This window comes from Lolium perenne, chromosome 6 (genome assembly GCF_019359855.2).
Source record: "Lolium perenne isolate Kyuss_39 chromosome 6, Kyuss_2.0, whole genome shotgun sequence".
Taxonomy (NCBI): Eukaryota; Viridiplantae; Streptophyta; class Magnoliopsida; order Poales; family Poaceae; genus Lolium; species Lolium perenne.
The window spans coordinates 238,013,777-238,023,686 of record NC_067249.2 but is presented as its reverse complement, the minus strand read 5'-3'; the positions used below and the strand labels follow the sequence as shown (position 1 = coordinate 238,023,686).

At 46.0% G+C, this 9,910-nt stretch overlaps 1 protein-coding gene across 1 annotated transcript; it reads right to left on the bottom strand.

The window, feature by feature from the left end:
• Positions 1-2,452: 2,452 nt before the first annotated feature.
• LOC127309256 (uncharacterized) lies at positions 2,453-9,853 on the bottom strand. The gene is made up of 3 exons (XM_051340170.2): positions 8,427-9,853; positions 7,958-8,349; positions 2,453-2,531 (listed from the first exon to the last, which is right to left on the bottom strand). The coding sequence occupies exons 1-3, from the start codon at positions 9,450-9,452 to the stop codon at positions 2,453-2,455; spliced, it is 1,497 nt and encodes a 498-aa protein (XP_051196130.2). The 5' UTR covers positions 9,453-9,853.
• Positions 9,854-9,910: the final 57 nt, after the last annotated feature.

Here is a 9,910-nt window from a genome sequence, read left to right as displayed (position 1 = left end):
TGCACTGTCTTTTTCCTCCATTTGTTTTCTAAGAAACTGTGCATCTCTTTCCCGCTTTGGTATATGTTTCCCTTTTGGCACATAGTTGTGAGACATAGATCTGAATAACCAGTGGATGATCTCTTGTATAAATTTATTAGTTAGAGAAATTGTAGTATTAGGCTACAAATGTTGAATTACTGCTTACTTGTTGACTGCACATTGCCGACTGCATATATAGAGAACCAACTGTCCGGTACTTGCTACCATATAGCAGATTGTTTTTTACAAATAGATAGATCACTTAAAGCCTCATTTGAGAATATGTTGACACACTTTAAACAAGCAACTAGCTGGCATGCACATTTTGTTCGACATGTATTTTCTATATCAATAAATCATGGTAGTGCAGGTCTGCTCAAAACAAGGATAATTATTTATAGAGTTCTGTAATAAACATTCCATTCGATTCATGTATCTAAGCCTCGACCAATTCCTGCCAATTGCACAGATGGAAGGTGGACGTGGTTTAAGGTATCAAAACAATATACCAACATTAGCAACCATTTTAGGTCTAATTCTATTCTTGGTCTAACACGTCATGTTCTTTGACAGAACTGTTTAGGTGCCTTAGATGGGACATATATAGAAGTTCACGTGCCCAAAGTTGACAAACCAAGATTTCGCTCAAGGAAAAAGGAAGTTGCAACCAATGTTCTTGGCGTTTGTGCGCCAGACATGCAGTTCATTTATGTATTGCCGGGTTGGGTGCTCCGAGATGCTTTATCGAGACCAAATGGCCTTAGGATTCCTCGTGGTAAGAGATAGTTCTAAAAATGGCCCATGTTAAATAGGTCTATATATTATGTCCACACTTGTTAAACACGTACATTTATTCTATTTGCGTAGGATGTTATTACCTAGTTGACGCTGGGTACAAGAACTGTGAGGGATTTCTTGCTCCATACAGATGCCAACGATGCCATCTAAATGACTGGACAAATCCCCCAAATACAAAAGAGAAACTGTTTAACATGAAGCATTCAACAGCCAGATATACGATCGAGAGGACATTTGGATTGTTGAAGATGTGTTGGGGTATCATTAGGAATCCCTCTTATTATCCTTTTGATACACAAGTTGATATAATATTAGCCTGCTGCTACATTCACAATCCCATACGACAACAAATGCGTATTTATCCTTGTGAGAAATATCTAGATGAGTACATGCAAAGTCTTCAGCAACAACATGTAAACGAGGATGTCATTCAGTCCACTGAAGCATCTTCAGAATGGACTGAGAAAAGAGACAAGTTAGCTGAGGACATGTGGAAATCTTGGACAGAGAAAAGACGAGACAATTGATGCATGGTAGCAGATACTAGGTGTATTACATTAAATGTTTGTGTGCCTAGCTATGTGTGTCAAAACATTCTGTCATGCTATTTGTTTTCTCCTATATGTCACAGTACCATATCTTTTTCACATGTGAATCTATGAACATCTTTTTCCCCTGTCGTTTGTTTTCTCCGATGTGTCTCCTCCTATGTTAATGTATGGTCATATTTTCGGTTTGTACAAATATTTCATTATCATATTTATAAAATGGCAGAATACAAAATCAAATAGGAGCAAATTAACATCCACAAAAAGAGACAAGAGAACATGGACATCCGAGGAGGAGAATTTACTTATTGATATTCTCCATCAAATGAACGACTCTTCTTGAAAAGTAGACACAGGTCACAAGTCTGGGTATCTCACGTACATTGAGAAGGAAGTGGCTAAAGTACTACCACATGCTGATCTCAAAGCTGATCCACACATCAAGTCAAAAGTGAAGATTCTGAAGAAGCAACTTTCGTATGTCCTAAAAATTATGCAAAATGGCAGTGGGTTTGGATGGGACGACGAGATGAAGATGGTAGTTGGAGATAGAGAAACCTATATGGGTTGGGCAAAGGTAATGTTGTTTTCTGTTAAATACAGAAAGCATGTTGTTAAGTTGTATTGGTTGTCCTTGTCTAAGTTTCTAATTTACATTCATGGTTTCTTTTTGTAGTCCCGTGAGGGAGCAGGTCCTCTGTACATGAAGCCCATGGTCAATTTTGACAAGCTTTGTGAGTTGTATGCCAGTGATTTGGCTCAAGGAGGAAGTGCTAAGGGTCCTGGAGAACATGAAGTGCCAGAAGATGAATCTCCTGTAAATGCAGAACCCACTAGTGAACCTAATGAGAAGAATGATACTCAAGCACGGGATAACACCAACCCTTCAGGAAGTTCGAGGCAGGGTCGTAAGAGAACGTACCCAGATGATGAAGCATCTGAGTTAGGACTTCTAAGTGTATCTAATACACTTGCTAAGTTCTTAGAAGTGGAGCAGGAGAATGCAAAAAACCATGAGTGGTTTACACAAGGCATTGTTTCATGAAGCTGAAGTTCATGAGCAAACGTCAGCCAACAGAACCAAGTTACTTGATGTTCTGCAGAATCTGAAGGATCTCACAGACGACGAAGTTGTCATGGCTGTTCGTGTCATTGGTCGTGACGCTGGACAAACAAAACTTTTCTTAAAGATGCGTGAGAAGTACCAAGTGGTGTTTGTTCATCAGGAGCTCGAGGCGGCAAAGAAGTAAATTATTCATGATCAGATTTAGAATAATTCACTATTGTTTGTTTGCTTATTTTAATTCTACAATGGTACTAGTTTTGTGCTTTTTAGAACTCATCAATGGAGGTTATTTTCATATGTTGATCAACTGGACGTCTTATTTTGTCTCATTTCTATTTGCCCAGGATTGTACCGTGGTCAATTTATTGGGGTATGACAACATGTCGGTTTATTTTGTTGTATGAATTTTTCTTATTTTTCTTTGAGATCAACTTTTCTTGTTGGCAACACCAGATGTTGCTGACTGGTCAAAGGTTTCATGTGTTTTGATTTAATGGTTAGTATACAGTCTCTTCACTTGTTTGATTCACCGAGAGGCTTGCAAAAATTGAGTTTGCTACATTCTGTACTATTAATTTCTGATACTACACTTTGCACTGTGGCTGCTGCAGTGTCGGTTGGGCAAAAGAGAAAAAAATCAATCTGATAACAAAAGGGAAAAACGACTGGGAAACTCCCCATACAATTCCCATCAAATAACAAACAGTGGAATGAGAGTAAATGACAACTTCCCCTGCCCATTACCCATGCGAACTCCCTGCCTCTAACTCCCGTTCCCCTGCCCTCCATTTACCAAACACGTTGTACTAGAAAGCTGGCTTATCACAAAGTTCAGTAGAAATACATGGAAAGAAAATTATGCTAATTTGTTTGGGAAAATCAAACTAGTTTGTATGGCTCATCCTTCTTCTACTAATGATGAATCACATGGCAGAAATTTGTGACAATGTCAATTCCTCTATGGTTTCTTTGGTACAATATATGTTGATGATCTACGATGGTAGGTTTCTTTTACGTATTGTTGTAAAACTTCGAAAAGAAACATATTATTGTAATAAACTATGCCATTATTTTCATGGAAATGAAATTGGGAGCTTGATTTTATTACATGGAAAAATAGAATCGCCACCTATCGGCGGCACCGCATGGAAACACGCAAAGTTATATAAACTCCCTTGTATGCATGCACGTTTGGCTCAATCTCACCTTCGCACGGCTAAAATAATAATGTTTCCTCTTCTTTACGTGGCTTCTTCTTGAACTAAAATGTTTGTTACACTTATGCCTTCAAATCCGAACACAGTGGTTATTACGACACAAGGTAAAATAGCACCTTTTAAATTTTGAAGAATGGATGAAAAGAATAGACTCAGGTATCGCGCTTGCGCCGCCAGAAAGAAAAAGAACCGCTGCCTCTACCTCCTACTCCACCATAGATCGGTTTCCTCTCCTCCGACCGGCTTCGTCGGTGTCAAGAGGAGTGGGAAACCCGATCTATGAGAGGTTTCAATAAAAGTAGTGCTTTTATATAAGATTAGGTTAAGGTTTTAGGTAGTCATCTTTTTTTGGTTCCCAAATCAATGAAGATGTCATCGTCTACAATAATTGATCTTCTGCCCACTTTTCGACAACGAGATCTTCCTCCCGGCATCAACGATGGTGTTGGAAGATTAAAATTCTCTAGGTATGGTTCTTCGGATCTTACCTTGCCGGATCTTTTCTCATAATTTCCGCGAGGATGTTTGTCGTCGCAACATTTGTCCCGACTGCTATGTCCTCGACAATGGTGGTTCGTACTCTCGGGTTTCCAGCGACGTTGACCAAGCTGTTCTGTTGCTTTTCCCTGGCATAATGGTGTTGCATTGCGGCTCAAAAAATTATGGGAGAATCTTCGTTGGTATTTTCAGATCTGCGGTTTGGTATCTACCTTTGACTGCTTCCAGAAAAGTACAAGATTATGTCATGAAAGAAGAAAGAGTTTGAAGACCTTAAAAATTTGTTGGTTTCTTTCATACTCTATTTGTAATAGTTGAAGTCAGCTGGTGTATCTCATTACCACGTACTATTTATTACTTTGGCTAGAAATCAGGCGCCTGATTTTTATTATGTCTTAGTCGCCTAATCAGCAATTAGATTAAGTGCTTTAATTTTTGTGCAAACTTGTGTGTTACGTTGGGCAACCTTTTCCACCCGGGGCGTTGCAGTCTGGTTTTTTGGCCACGGGCTGCTGCTGGCTATTGTGCTGTCGTGGGCTGTTTTCATGGGCTTTTTGCCGTGCCTTTGTACGATGAGGCATTTAGCTTTTTCTTGTTTCTTTGTTGCTTTTCCATGTGCTGCGTTTAATTTTTTTGCAAATGTCATGTGCTGGGTTGCTGTTCTTCTAGAAAAATAATAGCGATACATGTGGCGTAGCTGAGCAAAATGTTTTGGGCCTTTGGATTACGTCCTAATTCGTGATAGTCTAGGGAGTTAAACATTGGTTATAACGAAGTCGGATTGTAACCGAAATTTTTGTCAGTTGCATGTGGGTTGCGCCTAATATTTTTTCTAGTTGCATGTGGATCACAACTAAGGTTTTTCCTAGTTACATGTGGGTCGAAATTGAGATTTTCTCAGTTGCATGTGAGTCCCAACTGATATTTTCCAGTTGCATGTGGGTCGCAACTAAATATTTCTTAGTTGCATGTGGGTCGAACCTGAGAATTTCCAGTTGCATCTTGGTGGCAATTAAGATTTTTCAGTTGCATGTGGGTTGCAACTGAGATTTTTCCCAGTTGCATGTGGCTCGCAACTGAGATTTTTCCTACATGTGGGTCGAAAATGAGATTTCCCCGGTTGTATTTGGGTCGCAACTGAGATTTCTCAGTTGCATGTGGGTCGCAACTGGCGTTTTTTCAGTTGCATGTGGGTCGCAACTAACATTTTTCCTAGTCGCATGTGGGTAGAAACTGAGATTTTCCCAGTTGCATCTTGGTCGCAACTGAGATTTTTCAGTTACATGTGGGTTGTAACTGAGATTTTCCCCAGTTTCATGCGAGTAGTTGCATGCGGGTCGCAACTAAGATTTTTCCTAGTTACACGTGGGTCGAAACTGAGATTTTCCCGGTTGCATTTGGGTCGCAACTAAGATTTTTCCTAGTTGCATGTGGGTCGAAATTGAGATTTTCCTGGTTGCATTTGGGTCGCAACTGAGATTTTTCCAGTTGCATGTGGGTCGCAAATGACATTTTCCCGGTTGCATGTATATTGCAACTGGGAATTTTCTTGTTGCACGTGGGTTGTAACTAAGATTTTTCCAGTTTAATGTGGGTTATAACTGAGATTTTATTTTTGTACATTGGTATTTTTGTGTTCCGCGTGGGTTGCAATTGAGGTTTTTCCAGTTTCATGTGGGTCGCAGCTGACATTTTCTAGTTTCACGCGGGTGCAACTCACATTTTCCAGTTGTGTATGTGTTACAACTAAGTTTTTCCAGTTACATATGGGTTGTAAGTGAGACTTAAAAAAATAGTTCAGTTTTTTTAGTGCCGAGCTTTGTTGTTTTGACCTCACGCATTAAAAAAAGTTGTGAGTGCCTCCGTGAAATTGTAGTGCGTTGTTTTAGGCCTGTTTATGCCAGGAAGCAATTTTTCACAGCCCAACGTCAAAACAAAAGCAAAGGTCTATGCAGCACGAACGCAGGAAATCAGCCGAGATGATGTGGGCGACTGAGACTTATTAAGTCTCAGTCGATTGATCTGATATTGATTGTCAAAAAGAAAAGAGAGAAGTCCAATTTACACCCCTAAACTTGTCTCATAGTTCATTTTACAACCCTTAACTCTCATTTGGTTCAACCTGCACCCTTAAACTTTAAAAACCGTTCGTAATCCCCCCTTTCAACAATTTGATAGGTTTTGGCTTGGTTTTCTTAGCCATGTCAGCGGTTTTTTTAATCCAAGGGCCTACATTAGTACCTGTACTCGTACATGCAGGCATATCTCTCCCTAAAACGAATAAATCAGACGTATGTGTTTCTCTTCCTCTTTGTCCATGAAACAAGGAAACGAGAGATCGGTCATGAAGGAGGAGTGCTTCCACCGGTTGGCTAGATGTTATGCGGCTAGTGTACACCACATTCTTGTTCGATTAAACGCCCAGTTGAAACGCGAGATGGAGCCATGGAGAGTGGACGCTCATGTATATGCATGGGGAAGCCGTCATGTACGGCATCTCGTAGCAGAAATGTCCTGTGCCTTGGTACTGAATGGCAGGATGGGCGATTGGGCGGCCACCCTGAGCAGTGGCTGGATGCAGGCGACGCCTTGGGTGACGGCGCCAACCGAAGAGTTGGCTCACCGGTGGAGGAAACGGGTCGTGATCGTGCCCTCAATTTTTCCTATTCCAGCAAACGATTGGAAGATTCTTCCACAAGAAGAGGAAAATAATCCAAATATAGAGGTACAGTATGGTCATGCATAAATGATGATGTTAAATACATGTGAGATCTATGTACGGTGTATGTTGAGTTGGCATATGGAAATAAAAAACCGCTGACGTGGCAATGAAAACCAGACCAAACTTGTGAAATGGTCAAAGGGGTGTATTCTGAACGGTTTTTAGAGTTAAGGGATCAAATCTGAACCAAATCAGAGTTAAGGGTTGTAAAGTGAACTTTATGACAAGTTAAGGGGGGTAAATTGGACTTCTCTCAAAAGAAAATGAAGGTACTTCGGTTTGTGGGTTAATTTAGCTGTTGCAATGTCGTCTCTATAGCCTCCGTCGTAAATTTTTCCCAATTCACCTACATCAACTGGCTCTGTTTGTCATTGCGCTCACAACCTGCCCGGTCGTCGTATCAGCGGTAGGTTATCATGTCGCGAGCGGCGATGGGAATATGTTGGCGCATGAGAGGCAGAGTCCCTACTTCTTTCCGACGAGGCGTACGAGGCTATCTTGATTTCTGTCCGAGCTGACAAGGGCCGGTGGTTTTGGCCAGGATTGAGATCCATGTATGAAGCTAGCTCACCTTGATCGATTAGAGCATCCCCACTCGTTGGCGCTCCCCACGCCCAAATCCGGACGAAACTACCGCCGGATTGGACGAAATTAAGGCGTGGGGAGTACCATATTTCCAGTCGTCCACCCGGAGTTCGGCGGATAGAGTTTAAATTCAAACAAATCGCCATCCCGCGCTACAAGTACGGCCAGTTGATCGGCAAAAGGAGCAAAAGGATCAGGCACAGATCGGCGATCGGAGGGAAATTACACGGAGACAGGCTCGTCGGCAGTCCCGGCCGTCACGGCGGTGTCCGACGGACCAGTTTCCTCACACGCCGTGGCCGAAGCGGCTGCGGCGGGCGACGATGAAGCAGCGGCAGTGGACGTCGAAGCAGCCGCAGTCGACGAGGTAGATGGTGAGGTAGACGTGGTAGGAGCCGGCGGAGACGACGTAGTGCCTCGGAGGATGTCGTTGCGGTGGCCCTGGTACCAATTCCTCGTCTCCTCGTCCATCAGTTCCATGTCGCCGCCGCCCATGAGGAACGCCAAGTCTGTGTTCCTCTTCTTCGCCGCCACCGTCGTCTTCAGCAGGGCGCCTTGGTTGGCGAGCATCTCCCGCCACCTGCCGTCGAACTTGTCGTTCCTCCCGTCGGCGTGCGATCTCAAGTCGGCCCAGCACTTGTCGATCGACGCCTGCATCCTGTCGGCGGGATTGTCCGTCCGTTTAAGCTCTTTCTGCTTCTTCTGGCCGAGCTCAGGGCGCCCTTCCGCCGCGCAAGCCGGCGGAGCGTCGGGGTTGTACTGCTCGGTCTTGCTTTTCGAGAGGGACGTGCGAACTTCCTTCCACTTCTCGCACTTCTCGAGGCGGGCGTAGACGTTGAGGAACTTGAACTGCAGGCCGGTGTCGTCCGTGTACATGTCCAAAGCTCGGCGCAGCTGGGGAAAAAAGAGCACGGCGATACGGGTCAGCTAACGACGATGTACCTCGGTGGTGTAGGGCCGGCGGAGCATACCCTTTGCTCCAAGTCGTGGCCGCTGATCGGCCGTTTGTCGATCTCCTCCTGTACGCCGTGCCATTTGCTGCACGCCGTCTGCATGATCCCCCAATGGGTGGCCATTGCCTTGTCTCCCCGGTACACGTTCATGTTCGTCTTGTTGAAGTAGGGATCGACGAGCTTGCGTTCCTCGTACGCCTGCCTCACTCGAAACCAGTATGTGTCGAACGACTGATTGGCCCCGATTATGCCGTTCGTGGACACGGTCATCCAAGCTTCGGCGAGGCACTCCTCTTCCTTCGGCGTCCATTTGATACGCGGTTCGGCAGGCGGCGAGTCCTTCTTCCTCTTCTTCTTCCCCTTCGACAGGTTGGCGGCGGCTTCAGTTGGCTCTTCTTCTTCCTCGCCTTCTTCTTCGACGGCTTGGCTTCCGTCGGCAACATCCTCCCGATGCTCGTTGCGTGCCGCCACAGCTGCCGTCGCCCTCGTCTCCTCTTGCGTGAAGAACCCCGGGCACGCAGCGGCGGCGGTCATGAAGAACCCCGGGCTCGCAGCGGCGGCGGTGGAGCCGGAGGTGATCATCTCGTGGATCTCCTCTTCGTTCGGCGCCGCCATCGCACCGAACGTGAGCGGCCCTCGTCGCAGGGCCGGCGAGGTGCCCTCGAACAGGCCGCCGCCGCCGACGTCAAGCTCGGGCGGCGACGGTGTGGGATTGGACGGTTGGACGTAGGCGCCCTCTTGGAACACGGCAGTCGGCGACGGCGAGTACAGCGAAGGCGAGAAGGAAGACGGGGAACTTGTTGTACCTTGCGTCGGCCATTGGCCGGGGAACATGCCGCCGCTATAGGCCATGCTGATCAGCCTCGCTTGTTCGTCCTGGGCCGCCTCCGCCGACCTCTTGGCGGCGGCTCTTTTCACCCTCTCCGCCCTGGCGCTTGTTTCCACCTCGCGCCGTTTCTCGTCCGCCGCCCACTCGGCGTTCGACATGCCCGGCGGCTTCGTCTTCTTCGCCCGCATCTTCCTCGCCGGCGCCTTCGGCGGCATTGCGGTGGACGAGAAGACGAGGAGGAGAGTGGTGGTGGACGAGAAGACGCCGCCAGGAACTGGAGCTGGAAGACGAGGAGATTGGGGGATTTCGGCGGGATAGAATGGGGATATGCAAGCAAATTGGAGGGAATGGGGATATGCAAGCAAATTGGAGGGAAAATCGACAGGATTTGGTTTTCCAGTCGCCGACTACGCGGGTCCACACGCCGTTTCGCGCCAAAATCTTTCGTCCGGAGTCCCCGAGCGCGCCCCGGGGGGCCGGGGGTGGCGTGGGCTCGCCGGATGGATTAAGGGCCAAATCCGGACGAAAACGAGGAACCGGGGGCGCGACTGGACCGAATTTCGCCGTCCGGATGGAAAAAACGTCGCTCGGGGGCCTCGTCGGGGGACGAGTGGAGATGCTCCTAGCACTGTCGAGCAACAAGATCGATCTGTTCAGCTACACTGGCCGACGC

Coding starts and splice junctions, on each gene's coding strand:
- LOC127309256 (XM_051340170.2), bottom strand. CDS start 9,452: ATGCCGCCGAAGGCGCCGGCGAGGAAGATGCGGGCGAAGAAGACGAAG. Junction 8,350..8,426: donor GCCACGACTTGGAGCAAAGG/GTATGCTCCGCC, acceptor TTTTTTCCCCAG/CTGCGCCGAGCTTTGGACAT. Junction 2,532..7,957: donor AAGAGGAACACAGACTTGGC/GTTCCTCATGGG, acceptor TTGTTTGTCCAG/CGTCACGACCAATGACACGA.